At 42.9% G+C, this 21,227-nt stretch overlaps 1 protein-coding gene across 1 annotated transcript in view; it reads right to left on the bottom strand.

Moving 5' to 3' along the window:
• LOC103618726 (ankyrin repeat and KH domain-containing protein 1) overlaps window positions 1-21,227 on the bottom strand; it is a 114,564-nt gene that overhangs the window by 13,836 nt on the left and 79,501 nt on the right. Inside the window, 16 exon segments of the mRNA XM_017738670.1 lie at window positions 2-503; window positions 828-977; window positions 2,532-2,642; window positions 4,073-4,219; window positions 6,351-6,428; window positions 6,859-7,312; window positions 7,673-7,847; window positions 8,866-8,982; window positions 9,280-9,375; window positions 10,462-10,624; window positions 11,395-11,570; window positions 12,791-13,004; window positions 13,823-13,965; window positions 15,419-15,564; window positions 16,322-16,433; window positions 16,546-16,691. Coding sequence (XP_017594159.1) covers window positions 2-503; window positions 828-977; window positions 2,532-2,642; window positions 4,073-4,219; window positions 6,351-6,428; window positions 6,859-7,312; window positions 7,673-7,847; window positions 8,866-8,982; window positions 9,280-9,375; window positions 10,462-10,624; window positions 11,395-11,570; window positions 12,791-13,004; window positions 13,823-13,965; window positions 15,419-15,564; window positions 16,322-16,433; window positions 16,546-16,691 — 2,930 coding nt within the window.

Genomic DNA, 21,227 nt, shown 5'->3' on the forward strand with positions numbered 1-21,227 from the left:
CACGACTCGAACTATTATGCTTTGGAGAGCTGTTTGTGCTGCCAGGGTTAACTGGTCTCACCGGGAATGGTCCCCAAGTGTTCGGTGAAGGTGAAAAGGTTCCTCCAAATTGGGCCATAGGTAAGCGAGGGTGCCGGATCTGTTGCATAGTTTGGGCAGCCAGCAAGGCAAAATGAGGGTGAGAATAAGCAAGAGGAAGAGACACCGGAAAAGATGAGCGTACGTTCGCTGGGACATTCTTGTTTAGTTTGTTAGGAGGCTGGAAAGTAGATAGTGTTGATGACTGCGATGTGACCAGGGGCGGTGCTCCGAGAGGAAACGAGTTCTTGTTGGAAGCAGTTGCAGTGCTGACTCCAGATGAGAAGTTTGCATGGATTGATTTGGTACTCGAAGCAGGTGTTCTTATATGAGTTTTAGGAATCAAGTCTTCCAGTTCCTTGGCAGGATCTTGAATAAGGGCATTGATGAGTTGCACTGCGTATCGCGTGGACTCTGTACCGCCCCTAGATTAAACACAAACAGATTTATCTTTTGCTAAAGGAAACCTCACTTCGCACAACGTTCCGTAGCCTCAATCTTACACTGATCTGTAAGTCTACTGTAAGTTCAGTGCAGCAAGTTATTCCTTGACTTCTGTGTATCTTAAGGAATATTTCTGAAGTCGACTGTCAGCATATCTTGGCAGCAGGAAAGTATGTTTTCTTTTAGGAATGTATGTTCTATTCTAGAACAAAGAAGCTAAATAGATCCTGCCGTAGAAAGCAAACAAACTCTTCAATAAATGACACTGTGGACTAACTCAAGACTTTCATTTTGAGATACTGTACCTTATAGTGATCATTCTCTCTCCATTCTTATCTTTTTGCTTATCAACATCAATGTGGGCACCAGTGACATCTTGAATTGCTGTGATGTTGCACCCACCTCTTCCCATTATTCTAGATACGACAGAAGCTGGGACTGATAATTTCTTTGACCTATATCACAAAGATCAGAAATCTGTGAAATGCATTCAGACTTCAAAGACAGACAAAACCCCTTTACTGTCTAACAGTGGCTGAAGTAATATTCTTAAGGGCAGTAAGTGGTTTTCTGCTGATCCTTTTTTCACGCTTTGGAGCCCCTTTTAAAGTCCCCCACTCAAATTACTCATCATCCTCAGTACCTGACAAGGATTCTCCACTAGCATTTATTCCACCACTATTGTAACACAACTATATGAGCCTCACACTACTTCAGAACCACTTTTGGATTTTATTTTATCTTGGGTACCTCTCCAAAGTGAGACAAATCCTTAGCTTATCAACCTGAATTTGCATAAGCAGTGCTGCTTCTAACATAAAAACCCATGGCTTAGCTACTTTGACTGTTTATAGCAAGGAGAAGGTGGCTTTCCAGTGTTTGCCCAGTGATCAGCTCTGTAATATCACCTGCATCCACAACCTTTTAGTATCCACCTCCTTCAGACCTCAAGATCTGGAAGTGTAGTGTCACCGATAAACAACGGTGGGTGAAAGCAGGTGAAGGTGTGCAGTGCTGAGATTTAGGGAGCTGCTGGAAGCCCCTGTGATGGCAGCCTGAACTTGCAGGAGCAGGCTCACTGTCAGGCCACAACACTGTCACCAAAGTCAGTCAGTTCAGGGTTTTCCTGATTCACATGGTACTGATGGGTCAGAGCAAGCACACAGTATTGGGAAGTGTCTGAACACAAGCTCTGTTTGCAGACAGACCTCAGCCAAGGTCTCTGGGCCACCACTGTCCCCAGACTTTAAGGTGTGTTGGACTTCTTGCACCCAAAGCTGCTTTGAGGGTTGCTACTGATGTGCACTGGCTCAATGCTGAACAGTCACAGGGAATTCAAAGGGATTGGAGAAACCACTGCAGTCCCAGGTGCAGGTGCCTCTGAATGTGGTACAGATCCCCACCACCCGCTGGAAAAGCTGCCAGCTTCACCCAGCTATTCCAGTCTTGGAAACTAGTAAGTAACTTGATCCTCAGGGAATTGTTTGTCACTTAACAGGACTTCGAGGAAACCTATTTTATTTTAAACATCTAAACACGTGGAAATGTTTGAAAGCAACAGAACAGCTTATGTTGCTTTCACCAAGGTGTTTTTTCTTTCCTCCATTCCAGCCAGGACAGCACACTACAACCCTTCCCATCCCCAGAACCCCCAGTGCATGCGCCCAGCTCTATCCTAAGGCTGTTTCATGCTTTGGGTTTCTTTCCCCACCTCCACTTCCAAGGCTCCCCTCTCAAGACAAACATCACAGTCACTCCCTCCCCAAACCAGAGCTCTATCATCACCTAAGTTTCAAGAACACCTGTATTGCTCACAGGCTCCTGACTGTACCTTGGTCTGCTTCCACCTCAGCCCACTGGGGACCTCTGGCAACCACTCAAAGAGGCATTTCTCTTCCAGGAGAGCCCACCCCAGTGCCCAATGCCCTCCCACCCATCATCCACAGCCGCTTCCCTCCCTCCCTCCCAAGGCTGATGGTTTTGACCTAGAAAAGTGTCTCAAAAAGTACCTTTTTGCTCCGGAACAGCAGCGCCCTCCTCTCTGCAGCTGAAATTGCTCAATTGGTGTTGGCTGCAGAGTGTTGCTGGGGGGAGGGTCTTTCAAAACTCTGCCCACTTGCCTGTCAGGGGCAGAAGGGATGTTTGCATTGGTTACTTTGATAGACATCCCTTCTAGCTGGGGGTCACTCACAGGGAGAGGGAAGAAGAATTCTTGTTGACACCAGGAGAGACTTTAGTAGAGGGAGGGCACTGCACCCGCGCATCTACGGTCACCAACAACGCTCTTTGGCAGGACACACTTCCATCAGTCAGGGCACAGCAAACACCAGTGCAGAACACTGTATGGAATATTCCTTATGGCACAGGGCCTGATTCCTCAGGAAAGTGGATAGGGCAGGTTCTGGATGCCATGTCTAGAACACTGCCATGACCAACACAAGAGCAGACAACACCCACGCGAACATTTGGGCTGAGCCAAAGAGACTCGAGAGCCCCTGGAGAGCAGGAGCAGCCCCAGGTCAGAGGGCGGTCAGGGCTGTCTGAGGGGTTCCTGCCTGCACCACTCCCCAGCTGGGGGCCAGGCTGCCACCACACACCCAACAAGGCCACGTCACTGTGGAGAGCCCATTGGTGACCACATCAAAAGGCAGAGATCAAACCAACTCTAAGGGGTCAAATACATAAATTTTCATATTAAACTGCCTTTTAAACCTTTATTAAGAACAGTCTGTGGCTTCCACTAATCCAAATGCACTAAGCCCTCTGTACAATTATGTTCTTTGCACATAGCCTAAAATTCTCCAAAATGAACACATCTGGTCATTGCCACTGCAGAACACAAAAGCAGGAGGGCTTCCTAAGTGCACCCAAAGCATCTGACACCGGTATGTTTGTGCTGTCTTCCTTTTTGATAAAGAGAACAAAAAAAGCAAAGCCAGACAATCACTCTAGTTAGAATCAGTAGACAACACAAAGGTTACAGAAGAGATACTGGGATGTTAATGGCCATACACCAAAACCAAACAAATTTTCAAAGGAAAAGACTGCTTTACAGTAAATCTTTAAACCTAACTGTATATCTCTAAGCACTCACTTTAAGGTGACACAATTTTCCACTGAATCAGTGATCAAGGTCACTGGCCAAAGCACAATGAATTTTGGCCCTGAAGGGATCATTCACCTCTCATCTACTCACATCCATTCTGCCCTTAGTTCATGGGCAATCATCTGCCGTAGGGCTTTTCACTCCCTCTGCTCCCTTCTCCTTTTATCTCGTCCCCACATCCTTTACTCCACTAAAATCACAGGTTTGCTTTATTTTCCCATGCCAAATACGATGTTTACGTCATGTTCACATTAAGTTAGTGAGGAGCTACTACAAATTAGGGCTGCAGTTGGTTTCCCCAGCACTGCCAGAGAAAGTGGGGTAGGATTTTCTTGTAAGTTAATTCTTCAGTTATATAATCTTGCTGGACATTCTGTATTTGAGAATAATTTACAAGCTAAAAAGCTCACAGACAGTTTTAAAACATAGTATTAAAGTCTTTACCTTCTAACCACTTCTTTCCAGCCTTCTTCTCTTTTCTGGCCTCTTTTTGGACTGGTCAGATTCAGCTTCACATTTGGAGAGGTCAGAGGCAGGGAAACAGCCTTATAAGTAGTCGACAAAGAATTCGAGTGACCTTCACCATCAAGTCTGGGAACAGAAATGTGCTGATTAGAAATTACAGAATAAAATGTCAGCATACAGTTTACATTCCTGCAGCTTAAAACTAATAGCATGAACTGTTTCCATTCTTATTTTCTACCATGAGCAACTGTTGGGTGACTTTGGGGAGGGTTTTGTTTTTTACCTTTTAGTCCAGTCTATACCCTTCCTTCAGAAAGCAGAGTGTTAAACTGAATGAAGTAATACCAGAAGCACTAAGGACATCAGTATAAAACAGTTTTAATAGGTGGTACACAGCCACTTGGGCATCTCCTGATTATGTGTCTATAATCTGTTCTCCCTTCTTAAATAGCTTTTTAAGAACAGGTACTTTGGTAATAGTGTCTCTTTCTTATTAAATACTTGAAAATGCCTGGGTTTTAGCTCTGTCACAGATTCCTATAAAGTGGTTCTAGCCCTCACCCCCCACTTTATGAACAGGTAACTGAGACACAGGTATTTGAGCATAATGGTATATTTATGTTGCAGCAGCATCATTTGGAAGCAGGTGCCAGATATTGTTACCTGCGCTAATACTGCTCCAGCAATCATATATTGATATATAAAGTCTGGGTGAGAGAGAAAAAGAGGGAGAGCGAGCAGACAATCTCTTGTTGGCCTAACTGGTCTGTATGGAGGTGGAAACAGCAGCACTGGGAGCTCACAAGTTCCTCTGCAGCACTGAAACAGGCAGCAGTCTTCACCAGTCACTGACAACCTGGCCTTGTGTGATTCCACCAGCAAATTACAGCATGGCTCAAAAATGTAGAGGCCCTCCTGCTTCAGCTCTCTTGGTAAGCAGCACTCCTCTATTATATTCAAGTTTTTATTCATCCACTTTATTCCCCATTCTTTACAGCATTTATGTTTGCTGTGTCTTCTCACAGGCAGACTGTTTATACTACATTTCATACAAACTTCAGAGATGTCACCACATCTCAGTAACCCAAGCATGGGGATTACATGAAAAGCAAAGATTAAACAATAAGGTTTTTAAGATGGCAGCACTTTCTCTCTTTAGCTTAGTAAGTTCTAGCTCTCTGATAATACACCTAGCCAAGGCATCTGCAAGTTCTCTGGAGAACTTGTCCTCAGGTAACTGTAAGAATGAGGCAAAGAAAACAAGAAAATGCATATGAAAGAAAAGAAAAAAGTCCACCGGGGAATATAAATTCCAGAGTAGAATTAAAACTTTTGCCTGCTTTCTCTGAAAACAGCTAGGTATTTTTCAGAAGAGCATCATTATGCAGTCTGAGTTGCAGTTTCAATTACAGCATCATTGTCATCAGCATGTCTGTGACTAAAGAGGAATTCAGAAAGAGCAAACTTAGCAATAATTTTCAGACAAAGTCTGCCTAGAGCACAGGCCAGAGAAGCCACCTGCAGAAGTTCATAAATATACCAGCCCCATTTTGATGTTTACATACTGTCTTGCTTCCTCAGTGTACTTTATCTAACAGAAGAACCACCTCTAACAAGGAGTCAGAAGGATGAATTTAGCTTGTCCTGCTGCAGGGAACTGCACAGGACCCCAAGGCTCTTGCAGCAAACCTTGGATGAAAGGTCCAAGGCAGAAACAATTTATGTTTGTAGAACAGAACAGAGACCAATTCCAATTTCTAATGCTCCTAAGTGGGAGCCCAAAACACATACCCTCTAATCACAAGGGCTGATGAATCCATTCATTCTGCATCTAACTTAAATGTGGGGAAAAACAGGAAAAAGAAAAAATCCTAACTCTCCTTCCACTCCCAGACAAGCATCTCAATCAGTCTGACAACAGCCCTGCCTCATTGCCCTTCTTAATGCCACAGTGTCTTGTGTTCTTATTGAAGCTGGCCTCTCAGTCAGCCCGGTGTCCTGCAGATCAACCTCCATGCCCTCTCCTGCCAGTGCAGAAAATGGAAAGAGAAAACAAAACTATGGGGGATCAGAATTGTACTACTTAGATGTAAAAACAAACAAAGACTACAGACCCACATGGGATCTAAGCTTTCTGATTCAGACCAGTTCAGAAAGTGGTGGTGTAAAAGTTATCAGCACATTCCCAGGCAATTGAATGACCTTTTGAACCATTCATATGGCCCCTGTACATTCTCTGAGTTCTTCTGACTCTCACCTCTGGCTTGACAAGGTTATATCAAACTGGCCATCAACCTGGCAGGTGAAATGCTCGGAGTCATCAACTTCTTCTCTCCTTAAAAGAAAGAGATTGCAAGTCAAATGAGTTAATGATGAAACCATGAAATAATCAAAAGGTAACAAAACCACTTCTGTACGTGGATAAGTAAAGCTGGCACTTCCTTATTAAATTCTCAGCATATTCCCTTTAAGATCTATTCTAACAAAGCTGACAATGCAACATGGATGCTTAAAAAGTGCAAAGAGAAAAGGCCATTTTTCTCAAGTAGTATTAAAAACTAGCCAACAATGCCAAAAAATCTTCTTCTTACAAGATTTTAAAGAGGTTATGTTCAACAAACTTAACACAGCTAGGCAAATAAAGCAGCCTCAGTCTCTCTAGGCTCTGGGAGTGTACAGTTGGTGTAGAGCTTAAGCTACAGAAAATTTACACTGGCATAGGTGGAACCTTGTAAAACAACAGGGAAGCAACAGGGCAGTCTCACCTCGTTGGTGTTTTGGAAGCCGAGGTGCTGTTTTTTTCTTCCTGAGAGGGGATGAGCAGTGAGGCATAGCGCCGCTCCGAGGAGTTCGTATCCATTGTGAAGTTCAGCTCTTGGCTTTTCCCTCCACTGCTGCTTTCACTATTGCAATCTGTGCTATCCAAGTTATCTGAATCACTGTTCCCACTCGCACCACCACCTCTTGGCTCTCCATTTATTTTATTTTTATCTGCTTTTTGCTGTGCTAGAGATATATGCTGATCTGGCAAAATTATCTGCATATTCTGAGGAGTCTCTTTTGTTTTATTTTTCTTATTTTTTCTATTTGTGCTGGGGGTAGTCACCACATTAGCTCTCTTTTTCCCGAAGGCATTTGTGAATGTAGTTGAAGTTGCAGAAATTCCAATTGTAGTTGTAGTAGTTGCACTTGGAGGCTCTATAGGAACTTCTTGCTCCACTGAAAGAAAAGCAGTTTACATACAATCAGAACCCACAAAACAGAGAAATCAGTGCCCTCACTGAACACACTACAGCTGAAGTTATGCTCCTTGCTGAGCTGTCAGACTACTTGCACCACATTCAGCTGTAAATCCTCCAAGAGTGAAAGACTTTTGTGAACGAAGGAGGGGGTGAAAAAATGAGCAAAGGAGTTTTGCCAGGAGCTCTGACTATGGAGGGAAAAACCAGGGCAGCAGCCATGCAACACTGTCAAATAGGAGAGACCAGCTTTCAAACAGATTCCTTTACCTTGATGGTTAGAAGGCAAGACCACAAAACCCCCACAACTGCATTGTTCATAGAAACAGTTGCTCTTTACCTTCATCATCGTTTTCTTCTTCATCGTCATCTTCTTGCAGTTCCAGAGTTTCCTTAGGCTTGTTTTCTTCATCTTCTTCTTGTTTTCTTTTTTGTTCCTCTTTTTTCTTCTTTCTCTTTTCCTTTCTTTTCTCCCTTTTGGCTGCAAGAGCTTGTTTTCTGCTCTCCTCTCTTGACTGTGTAGGAGAAAAGAATCCATATTTAAACATTTTCACACAGACTAAATTATACTTATTATTCAGATCTTCTCTCGAAGTCTGGGGGGAAGGAGAAAGGAGAGCACAATGAACTAGAATGACTTCGGCACATACTGAATCATCACACAGAAACTGGGCAGACCTTATGCAACAACAGGACTAGCTGGTCCCAAAACTTCTAAGGAAGATAACAAAGTAACAGCCAAAATAGAAGTATTAAAAAAATACAGTTTTACTGAAAAACCAGAAAAATCTCTCATCCTCTCAGTCCTTTCTCAAACAAACATTTAATAAGCTCAGTGATATTTCTGGTGTGATGTATACATCTTTGATTCAAAAGTCAGTACTCAAAAGAGTATTTAATATAATATGGCTTTAATTTTAACCATTTAAAAAAATATTTATGGAATCAGTCATCTGCTGCATTGTTTGTGCACAGCAGCTGATGTGTGTTTAACAAGTCCACAACCTGGAAAATTTAATAAACTAATGTGGAACATGTCAAAAACTGTAAGAACCTCATTTACGAGAGCCCACTCAAGAGTGTGGTACTCCAGAACAATTTACAGTATTCTCAGCAAAGGGAGAAGGGGATTTTCTCCACTATCTGCTCAACTCCCCTGAGCAGAAGTCCATAAAATGCTTATGGACTATGATTTACACACATAGAAACACACCATGTACCACACCATGAGACTGGAGACCTCCCTTACTGACACGTCCTCTGTGATGAGGTGATCCCAGAGAACTACTGCCTAAGGGAACTATTGGTAAGTGCAAGCTTTCCTAGAAAGGACAATGAAGTGGCTGAAGCAGAAGTCAGTTCTAATTCGTCACCCTCATTACATGCCTCACTTGTGTGATAGATTAGGGGAAGGAACACACACATACAGTCCAAGCATGAAGACTGACTGTCCCAAGAAGCACCAAAGGAAATTCAGCCTAGAGATTCACACACAGTTCAAACACTGCTGCACAACAGCAATGCTCTACTCACCTTTTCCAGGTCTAGCTCCTTCAGCAGTATAGTTGCATTTTTATTGGCTTCTGCAGCCTGCTGGTCTTTAGCTTTCACAATTGTCTCCACACACTGGTGACACTTTTTCAACAGGTCCTGAAATGCAAGCTTGTCTTACTACCACAGTAATAAACAACAACTGAGGAGTGAGGCTTGCTCTACAAACATGAGATTAGCTCCTCTCCGTTCATAAACATACAAACTATTCCACAGAATAGGATCTAAATGTTGATTTCCTTTTTAAGTGCTGTATTAAAAAGGAGACACGCACCAATCTCCAAATCAGACATATATGAGCAAACGTGTACGTTCAGTTTTCGAATACTTAAGAATTTCCCATGGATATTTTTTCTGGAAGTTTAGGCCAGGGTCTTCTCCCCAGGTCCAACTCACCTTGTCCGTGATGGTCGCTATGTAGCGCATGCACTCAATGTCTGAAGGAAACTGGTTAACTTCTTTCACCAGGAACTGAACTACTTTCACATGCCCCTAGAACAGCAAAGAAAATTCGAATCTTTTGTATATAATTGTCAACATTCATCATCAAAATACAGGCGTGATATCTCTTAGCTCAATGCAAGGACTGAAAATAAGCAAGAACATTTCTGGTAAGCTGCTGTTTGGCTTGTTCAGTGCTGACAGCACAGCCACTGCTCTGCTTCAAGGTAGCAAAGCCACCAACAAGCTCTTCCACAAGTTATTTTTTATTTTAAAATACAAGGACAAGAGGCAGATCTTCATGGTTTTAGTAACAGCCAAGACATGAGACAACCCTCTTTAGACACCATCTGTCACCCAATCACTCTCCTGCCACTCACCCCATGGAGCTAACTTAGATTGTTCAATTACAAGCTAAGTCAGCTCAGGGAACTGAGCCACCTGAATGTTATCCTGGCAAGCACATTCCTCTGCTGCCACTGTGCAACCACACAAAGCACCCAACTGCTGCTTCTGAAGTTGGGTGAAAGCCAGGCAGTGAGAAAGCAGGGGCAAGCTCAGCACTGTTGTTTGTCAGAAAAGCTGCACACTTATTTGCCATTTTGTTAAAGGCAAAGCAGCTACAGTTAATAAATTCCTCTGCCACAGCTATGCTCCTTGCATCCAACACCACAACTGATGGAACCATCACAAAGCAATGTTCTTCCTGCCAAGAAGAAAAGGCAGTGGGTGACAAAAGAGCCAACTACACAGTGTCCCATCACAACAGATTAGGAACAGAACAAGAGAAGCACAAAGGGATCAGGACAGCTTATTGCAGACTGGCATTGTGTTCATCTCAAAAGCAGGATTGAAATGGACAGTACAGACTGCAGAAATATGGAAACCTCAAACAGTCAAAGTTTTTGCACAGTGTACAACCGGAAATTATAAAGCTAACATCATGTATGGAAGAAAGTTCTTCAAGCCTCAGAAACTGGATCTGTGTGAAGTACAGTAATTATGACTTTGAAGCAGATATTTTATCCAAGTAGTAATTTTGCCACATTATATTTGATTCTTCCAAAACCAAGCATTCAGATTCAAGACCAAACGAGAGGCACTGTTTTGAAAACATAAAAGAACTTGGTCTCCTACCTTGCGAAATGCTGACATAAGAGGGGTAATTTTCCGATTATCTGCAGCATCCACATCTGCTCCTGCTTGTACAAGCAGCTGGACCACGTCGTAGTGCCCACCATTAGCTGCCAGCCACAGTGGGGTGTTTCCTTTCTTGTTCCGAACATCAATGTGTGCCCCTCTGAAAACACAAACCGAGTGAAATGGGATGAGTAAAGGTGGAAGTCAGAGAGCAAGACCACAAAACATCACAGTGCAACTGGATATAGAACTTTAATAACTGAAATATAGTGGCAAGATATGAGAAATTCTGTCCCTGAAATTTGCTGTTTCATTTGCAGGGAGTGACACGGGGATTATTTAAACCTCCTTGACAGAAATGAACATTCATTTCATGTCACCTACTGCACCAGAGATATGCAACCAGCAACCTTTAAACTAGCAGTGTGGTGACTACCCACAGGACAAAGCAGCCCCTTCAGATATGCTTGAAAAGCTCAAGAGCTACTTCCAGGCTTTGCCCCCCAAGTGACAGCACTCACATGGGAGCTGCTGGATTCATACACAAACAAGCTGTCCAAGCCAGACACCGTCTGCCTGCCTCTGGTCCCAGCTGCCTGCTTTGCTTAATTAACACTGCAAAAGCGAGATATTCCAGGACAACCCTGAAGAGTAGGGAACAGATTAACCATCCTACTTTCAAAGCTTCCCATTCCCTTTGCTCTCAGGTGCACAAGACAATGTAAACAAGAGCACCCTTGCCACAGAGGAATACAGATATGGAACGAATGTGCCACTAATCATTAGTCACAGATGCTTTGGGTTGGAAGGAACCTGAAAGCTCATCTTGCTCCAACCCCCTTGCCACGGACAGGGATGCCACTCATGAGATCAGGTTGCAGAGCCCCACCCACTCTGGCCTTAAACACTTAATGAGAAGAAATGATTTACCTATTAATGAGGAGCTCGCAGAACTTGTAGTGACCCTTATCTGCTGCAATTGTTAAAGCCGTATCTCTTGAGGAAGGCACAGGTGGGGCATTCACATCTGCTCCTTTATCAAGGAGAACCCTTCCAACCTCTGCATAGCCTCCTGAAGCTGCTTCCATCAGAGGTGTGAGACCAGTCTGTGCAAAGAGAACGAGTTACTCTGTGAAATCTGTACAATATACTTCAGATAAGACATAAATGATTCCTACAAAGGGAAATCAGATTTTTATTTAGCTGCTTATATTTAGTTTAGGAGCCTAACTTCAAGCAGTTTCTTCCTCAAAAAAAACCCCAAAAACCCAACCAAAAAAAACCCCAACAACAAAACAAAACACCCACACACAAACCAACCAAACAAAACCAACCCAAAACCCAAACACTCTTGGGCTTTGATTTATACAAACCCAAGCAAACGGTTGACTAAGAACCACCAGATACCTGTCTCAACAGCGAATGCAAAGTATATAACAAGATCTCTACAACAGAGGTTAGAACAGATTCAAATGAAGACACAAGTGTTTCTACAAAAATACTCAGAAACTGGCTTTATAGCTTTTCTCTAGCCTCCCTTGGCACTGAGACTGATCTGGGCCCAACTTAGTTGCCAGGTCAGACTGTTAAAAAAACTTACACCAGCTGCTAACATGCCCAACTGACCATTTGAGAGCTGGCTTTTATCCATATCCCCTTTTCTCCAGCCACAGTCATTCCAGAAGCAGGCGGGGTAGACAGACACAGCAATTATTTCAGCAGCCTTAGGAGTTACCAAAAATTCCTTTGTGCTGGGGAAATCAGTCTGGCTGTCTACACAAGCTTTAAGCTTGCTTTATGGCAGGAGACACAAAGCTGTCCCAGAGCACCAAAGGATGGGACCTGTGGAGCATTTCAGAGGCACAGAAGGTCACAGTACTGAAGCCATGGGTTCTACAGCAATGTAAAAGCTTTACAAAGTTTGACTGCACTACTTCTGTTGTAGACAAGACGTCTGTTCTATATGAGAATCACAAGTAACACTATTCTCTTCCTGCCTAGACTTCACTTGCATGTAAAAATATCTGTATCTCTTCTGTTACTGAGTATCACGTCAAGTTTAAACCTGAAAAAGTCTAGACAACAGTCAATCTAAGTTTCATTATAAACTCAGAAGGACCAGTCAGCTTTTCCCTAATGCAAAAAAATTCATCATCACTGATGCTTTTTTATTTTTTAAAAGAAACCAAACTTATTTCAGAACATTTAAGTGCTCTGATGTAATAACTCCTCTGAGCCCAGAGAGGCTCAAAGCTACAGGAAAATTTGAAGAAACTGGATGACTCAGAGGCAGTAAGTCATAAGGAAAGGCAAGTCCCCCACTTACCTTTGCCCTGTGCTCGACATTGGCCTTCCTGTCCAAAAGCAGACTGACCACCTCTGCCCGGCCCTGGAAGCAGGCCAGGGTGAGGGCTGTGTTGCGGTTGGTCTCGATTTGGGCGTTAATATCAGAGCCCATATCAAGCAGCAGTTTCACGGCAGGGGGGGGGCCATTCATAGCAGCCAACATCAGAGGAGAAATCCCCAGCTTACTGCCAGTCCTAAGGGAAAGAAACAAACTGCAGTGCCCACAGCCAAAGAACAACTCTGGGAAATAGAAGTGTATCCACGAGCAACAACGTATTTTGTTGTAAGTCGGAAAGGAACATATAACCTACACAAAATATAGGCACTGACCTAAAATAGTAGCTTTTTTAACTGATTAGGAGAAACCACCAGAGGAACTGTATGCAATAGACAATTGCAATTTATAAACAAGGAAAATACATCTCAGCTGTTAGACATTCTGATGGCCAAAGCAGACATAAGCCTTAAGCTTCATATACTAAAATTGAGGCTACATCTGATTTTTTCAAAGAAAAACATGCTTCTAGCACAGCTGCAGCTTGAACTTTCCCTAGTTAAGAGTTCTCTTGCTCTATCCAGTGTTAGAATATATGTAAGTTTTCTTAAAATGAATAGAGAGCAGGCCTAAGAGACACTGCTGTGTAAATTTGTTCCTCTGCCTGAAAAAGACATCTTCAAACACAGAGCTGCCCTGAGCACTTTGGCTGCCTCCTTGACATGGTTCTATTGGAAATAGTTTGACTTCCAGACCTGAGAATGGTGGAAAAGGGAAATAATAGATTTGCAAACTCTAATCCCTTAAAACTTAGGTATAAGTCAGGTGAAGTCTGTGATAGTCAAAGGCAATTTAGAAGCACTAAGATAACATGAACATAAAAGATGTCATCAGTGTAGAAAGACTGTTGTAAGGAGATCTGAAAGCACCTGAGATTCCAACCTGTGCCTCAGGATGGAGCCAACAGGGAGTGCGCCCGTGCCATGCTGCAGCTCAGCTGGTCACATGGTACATTACCTGGAATTGATTTCTGCCCCAGCATTGAGAAGAATCTTGATGATGTTAACGTAGCCACCAGATGCAGCAAGGCTTAACGGCGTGTAATCAGACACATTCCTGTGTTCTTTATTTGCTCCCCGGGCCAACAGCAAATCAACAACCTGAAAAGACAGGACATGTATTAACAGACATATTGTGGCCTTTGCTATTATCCAGGGAGTGAAAGGATGTTATCACAAACTTTCCAATGTGCTACCAGTTTTCCGTGTCAACAGACAAGATTCCATAGGAAAACCTCCACCCTCTTCTGCTTGACTTTTCCCTATCTCTGTACAGCCCCCACAGCCCATGACCACAGCAGCTGAGCACTTGTCCACCAGAAAGATTATTTTACCTAAATAAAACTGCAAGGCCTTAAAGTGAAGCTCTTCCTGGGAATCTTAAGTTTGCAAACAAGAGATCTGCCCCACTCCCATAATGTCTCACAGTGAGCATCTCTTTGAGAAAAACGCATCTGACAACTTGAATTCAAATTACACTTGAGCCAAGTTTGACCAGCTGTATTATATGAACTTTCCAAAAAAACCTGTGGTAAAAATCAGAGCAACTGATGTTAATGGAACCAGGATGAGGAAGGACTCCTCTATCAGAAGTTGCTTAAGAGAAATAACAGGGAAGAAAATGAAAACATTTTGGTGATGTACTGTACTTCATTTTACTATTAACATAAGCTAGGTGATTTCCAAACAAGCCAGAAAAAAGGTTGTCTTGCTAAGCCAGAAACATAAGAGGTAGATTCTGGGATAAAGAAAAAAAATAAAGAGGAAGAACAGAAGACCTCAGCTGTTCAATACATAATGCTACTACTACAGCCCACGCTGATCTTGCTTTTTTTTATGAGAAGCACTTTTACTGTTAAAGATCTGCAATTGAAAAGCGAAGTGGAAACTTTCCAGTTTAGGCCAATTATTTTAATCCTTATATTAATCTACTTCAGAGCTCTTGGCCATCTCCATGCCATCTTCTAAGGTATTATGCACATGACTGAAATAGGAAGGATTTAACAAATCTTATTTGGACAACACCACACACACCAAATCTGACAGAGCTCTGAAACATCCTTAAAAGACTGGTACGTGTCCTGCATTGCATCTGCACTTATCAGCCCTGTGTATTATCACTAAAGCCATGTACTGCCCACACAAAATCCTAGTTTCTGTCCTTGTGTGCCTGCACTGGCTGTTTTGGGTTTGAGAACAGGGAAGATGGGTAAGGGAAGTTCTCAGTGAATAAAGTTACTCAATAAATATCTGCCTCCTTCACAGAGGTACCTACCCTGTGAGGATACACCGACTGAAGAAATACCACAAGTTATCACAAGTGACCATGACCATTAACTAACAAAACTGGGATAGGCAAGGGAGAGAAGAAACAAGTCTGACATTTCTTCTTTCTTTCTTGGAAGAGGAAAAAGCCTTAAATTAGCTACACTTAAACAGGTAAAAAACCTTCCAGAAAAAAACTAAGATGTACCATCAACAGAAGAAACCCAACACTGAACAAAAAAACCTATCTGCAAGTAACAACTCAAGCCCTTTGAGGACACGTCTGTACCTCCTGGCGTCCACCGGAGCATGCCAAGGAAAGCGGAGTATCCTTTGTGCGCTCGGACTGTGCTTCTATATCCCCACCTTTGTCCAGAAGAATTTCCACGACACCAACATGTCCAGCAGTTGCAGCCAGAATCAAAGGCGTAAAACCTAGTAACATGAGATTGCATTAAAAAGCAACCCTGAGCACCTCGTGTTATTAAGGAGCAGAAATTCACAAATGGGTTAATTCACAATGACTTCTTATTGATCATGTCTCTCCCACAGACTGGGAGCTTCCTGGTGGATGCCACAGTCTCAGAGCCTTTCCCAACTCTCTTCCAACCCTGTCACATCGAGGTTCTGATTCCAGCCAAAGGCTCTTCAAAAGAAATCTGAACAGTGCTTGAAGTGACCAGTTTGGATTAAGTTCCAACCAAGTCCTCTCCTTGGAGAAGTCACAGCTTTCTGCTTAATTACTGTTTAATAAAGGTCCAACCAGTGACCACATCTGCCCTGTGTGCGTTGCTGATTGCCAGTGGTCAGTATGAGCTCCAATGCACGTGGCATGGTGGTTTGGTTCTCTCAGCTCTAAAAGATGTGAGATTTTGCTGAACTCTGTCCCTGAGAACAACGATACCCAACTTGACAACCGCCACCCTTCAGCTCTGTCAGCCAAGATTGGATGGTTACCCCCATCACCTCCTCTATCCAGCTTGCTGAGGTCATTTGTAGAGGACAAGTCATAAGGACAGAAGTACCTCATGGTTCACAAATCTGCTTAAGATCCCACTCAGGTGCAGACAGAAGCTCACTGGCTTTGTATGACCAATGCTACTATGTGAAGTGCAAGAATGAAGCTCCCATTTTGAAATTCACTGTTTCCAGCTGTAGCTCATGGTCAAACTGTGTTCTGTCTTTCACTTACCCTTCTTGTCTCTGTGTTCAATATTGGCACCACGTGCGATCAGCACAGACACGAGTTCCTCGTGCCCTCCCGCACACGCGAGGGTCAGCGCAGTGTCGTGATTACTTTCAGTCTTCGCAGATAGCAAAGAAAAAGAAGCAGGTATTCAGAAATTAAAAACAAAGAGGATTTTAGTATTTCTTCAACAGTACTAGATCCACTCAAAGCTAACATCGATTACTCACATGTGCATCGATGTCCACTGATGGATACATGGGGAGCACGGACTGCGAGGGCACACTGCTCGCTGCCTGCGGGCAGGGCTCGGGCGTCGGAGACTCGGTAGTGTGTGAGGAGCTTGTGGAGCCGCTGGGCACTCTGCTATTCACAGCTGAAAACAAACACCAGGTTATTAATCCACTCTCAGGAATGTGCCATTTAATATGAAAAATATTAAGCCCCATAAAACTGCAATGGTCTAACATCAAAACAGTAATGGGGGAAACAAATTGAATGTTCCTAAAAACAAAAAGCAGCTTTCCGGCAGTTAAACAGTGTAAGCATCATCTCCAAACTGTGATAAGTTAGAAAACAATTTTATGAATTAGTCTGTATGCATTACAAGTGTGAATTATGAAGGTGATTAGTTACCCTTTTCTAATTGTAACCTTCACTGTTAAAAAGAGTTCAATCATATGCTCAGTTTAAGCAGGCAAATTGTTTATCACTAACACACAAACCTAATGGTTAAAAACATAGTCTTATCCTGGAATCCCAAAATTTTTCACATAAAGGTTAGTGCACACTTAGCCTCCAGAGAAAGTTTTCAGAGCAAGATGACTGACAGCAATTCACACTATTAATCATGTCTCAGAGTTAAACCAACCCAGAAAAGTGGAAGGGAAGCAGACAGGAGGGGGCAGTCAACAAAAATAAGAAAGCTGAAAACTGTGCTCCCTAAAATTTATTCTGATTGATACACAGCCTGTAAAAGATGTCATCCTGAAGATCCAGCATTGCTCAGGGACACAAGGAACACAATTTTATCTGCTTTTTAAAAAAAAAATAACAATAAAAAAATTAACAACTGAGCATCAGATTTTTTTCCACCTAGTTTTAAATCAACAAGCAGAGAAATCTCCCTGGACATATCCACTGCAGGGCCAGGGCTCCTGCCTGCTTCTGGAACCTGATGAGAGTCCAAGTGGAGCCCGGATCCCTGTAATCAGCAGGGATTACCTGCCACGAAGGTCTAACACACCTACACACTAGCTCCATGTGTGCTTTAGCTTCAGTAATCTCTGCTCATAGAGCAGCTGGATTTGACAAGTATTGTCACTGCAGGATTGCCAAATGTCTCCATTGTGCAGCCTCATCAGCTGGAACACGCAGTGAGCTTTAGTTATTCCAAAACACACAGTATTTAGCAGTATTCCTGGAAGAAGCAACTGAAGGAAAACACTGACAGCTACAGTAAGAAACAAGCAGCAGCATTTTGCTTTTGTCCAAGCGTTAAGGGAAGAGGAAGAATGAACTCAAACCTGTGTATGACTTAGAGAAAAAATTTTGCAAACCTTTCCTAGCTCAACCTTCCTCATTCCATTGACAGATCGCACACCAGCAATTACTTACAGGAAAATGGTGTAGATAGAAAAGTCATAGAAAAAGCCCCAACATGACCATTAATACCACTAACTCAGCCTACAGAGCTGCCAGTGCCTGACAAAGTAAACACAGACTGAAGCACGGGAATATGGGTCACTGGGTTCATGGCAAGGGAGGTTCACTGAAATTTGGGGAGGTTCCATTTTCAGTTGTACTTTTAAGCAAAGCATTCTCCTTGGTGCATAGGCAAAACCAGCATTAACATTTGGTCACCACATTTAAGCAATGAAGTACCAGATCTGAATTCCTGTTACAGCCTTCGTGAGCAAACCAGATTTGTATTAAAAGTTTCAAATACAAAACCTCCCACCTTCATCTGCTCCCTATGGATTATCACTTATAGCAGCAAATGAGCATTAATTAATGCAATACGATTGTTTTCTTGCTTAATGCACTGAAGTGCAAGATAATAACTGGATTTCTACAGATCACTCCTTCCAAAATACAGACACCATATCACCCTGTTAAGGACTTATGTTAAGTCAAGCTGGTCCTTCCTCGTGGAAGACACCAGCTCAATTTCTTCTGATCTTGCAACTACAACGTAAACCCACATGCATGTGCTGTGCATGCAGAGCAGGGTGTGCAGAAGGACTCCACTGGAGCCAGCTTAAGGGTCTTAAAGTAATATATTCAGTATTGCTGTCACAGGTTTCACAAATTCTCTGTATTTCACAACCATGACTGAAAATATCAAAGTATTTCTCACATACTTTAGATTTTCATCATGTGTTTGAAACATATGAGTGTGCACTAAGCACTTCATGTGCACAGTAATAATGTTAAACATGACAGAGAACACCAAAGGCAGTAGAAATGAACATAAACCCTGCATTGATACCCTAAAATCTGGTTTAAAATAAAATCTAACAAATATTCCTACAACACCCACCAACTAATCACCCCCTCTATAACTGCTGAGTTTACAAAATGGCAGGATTTTTCTAAATGCTATTTTTTACTTCTTCAGTGCGGCTGGCAAGCTGGGCCCATAGAGCAGCAGCATAATTTGTGCTCTGTGGAGCAAAAAAGCCTGAGAACTTCTGCCTCCATTTCATGGGGCTGATTTATCTCAGCTCAAGTTACACAGCAAAATACAGATTTTTAACTGGAAAATGACCTTGCAGCAATGGTTCCAATGTGGCATTAACATGGAACATCTGTGGTACCACAGCTTAGCAGTGAAAGCAGCACTGACACCGCTTGCCCTTGACTCCAAGGAAATACCAATTTTGTGACAGAGGTTTTAGATGTGTCCATAGACTTCAATACTCAAAAGACTTGCATTTAGAAAAAAATTATCCTGCACATGACAAACTCCAGGTTTCCCATGTTCTACAAAGGGTTAGCAATGTTCCAAAGGGTCTGTCTTAGTACGAGTTGGAAGCTGAATGCTGGTCTTTAAAGACATGGATGACTCTTTTCAAAGTTACAAAAAAATATCAAAGGAAACATGAGTAAAACAAAAGAAAGCAAGAACTTGGTATTTTATCCAAGTACAACTCTGGAGCATTGACAGTACCTGGAGCAAGCAGGTCTGGATGAGATTTCAGCTGTAGGCTGAAACTGTGGCTACCCAACCGCTGTGATGACACGAGCATTGGCAGTCAGGAATACTGGACTTAGGTTTGAGTTCCCCTTTCCTCGAAGGAACTGGGATTTTCAGGACAGAGAGAACCATCCTTTTTCAAGCCTGAGCAGCCTTTCAGCCTGACCAGGCAGCTTCTCAGTAACCTGCTACTGCAGAGGCTTTTGCACATTGGTAACTGCAGCTCCTTTCATCGGTCACCATTCCTCCCTCTATAGACTGTCCTGGCAACCAGCTTTACTCCAAACACCAATCCTCAACACTAACTCAGATGTCACCTTCCAAATCCTTATCTTAAAATACCATAATTCTGTATCACCAACTACAACCCGATGTCAGAACAAAGTTTCTCAGAACACACCTGAAATTTCAGTTTAGAAATATCAGCTCACAGGACGAGAGCGAGACAGAAAAGCACACACAAGTCTCTTGACTAGAAATACCACTGAGCAAAACAAAGAGAAATATAAATATTCCAACCAGAGACAAACCCCAGCAACACAGAAAAGTAAGTTCCTCATCTTTAATACCCTAAATCAGAAAAAAGCCTCAATTCAGATACTACAACTAAGAAATTTACTATGGTAAACGCAGAAGGTGAACTGAAATGAAACTCCAAATATGCAAGAGGGTCCAAGAAACCAAATAGATACTGAGTAACAGAAATGATAGCTGTGTTCCGAATTAATTTATTGCTTTCCCACTCTAAACTGCACCATGTCTCTGTCTCTTTTGTAAACCTGGTTAAAATTTTGACTAAGTCACACCTGTAATGTACTATTAGGTGCAAGATTTTTGCATCAGCGTGTCTAAATAAAACTCCATTACAACAAAAACATTCTGGAGTGGAAAGAGCAGCTTCATTTTTAGGTTTTAGCCGTCCTTCCAAAAGGTACTCGGTTACTTCTGTGTAGGTTTATGAAAGAGGGGACGTGTGCCATGACTCACTGACACTTTGCACCTTGACATCCACCACCTGAACACCTCACACCTGAGGCATTCTCACAGCAGAAGATAAATACTCCATTTGTCTACACTGTCACTGTTAAACTGGTCAGCAAAATACAAATTTGTAGCTTCATAGAAATTGAAGTTCTTACTTATAACTGAGGCTTGGAAAAATTTGCCTCCTACATCATAGAATCCCAGCATGGTTTGGGTTGGAAGGAACCTTAAAGCTCATCTCATTCCACTCCCTGCCATGGGCAGGGACATCTTCCACCACCCCAGGTTGCTCCAAGCCCTGTCCAACCTGGCCTTGGACACTTCCAGAGATGCAGGGGCAGCCACGGCTTCTCTGGGCAACCTCAGGGCCTCATCATCCTCACAGGGAGGAATTTCTTCCCAATATCCCATCTAACCCTGCCCTCTGGCAGTGGGAATCCATTCCCTCTTGTCCTCTCCCTCCAGGCCCTTGTCCAAAGTCCCTCACTTGGAGCCCCTTTTGGCACTGGCAGGGGCTCTGAGGTCTCCCCTGAGCCTTCTCTTCTCCAGGTGAACACCCCCATCTCCCAGCCTGGCTGCAGAGCAGAAAGGTTCCAGCCCTTGGAGCATCTCCGTGGCCTCCTCTGGATATCACCACTGGTAAGAGCAACAGTAAAAGGTATTTCAGGGCAGGGGGAAAAATAATTTCTGTTCTTCTGAAGCAGTCCCCATCAAAACTGAAACACTCAG

Source organism: Corvus brachyrhynchos, unplaced genomic scaffold (assembly GCF_000691975.1).
Source record: "Corvus brachyrhynchos isolate BGI_N302 unplaced genomic scaffold, ASM69197v1 scaffold376, whole genome shotgun sequence".
NCBI lineage: Eukaryota > Metazoa > Chordata > Aves > Passeriformes > Corvidae > Corvus > Corvus brachyrhynchos.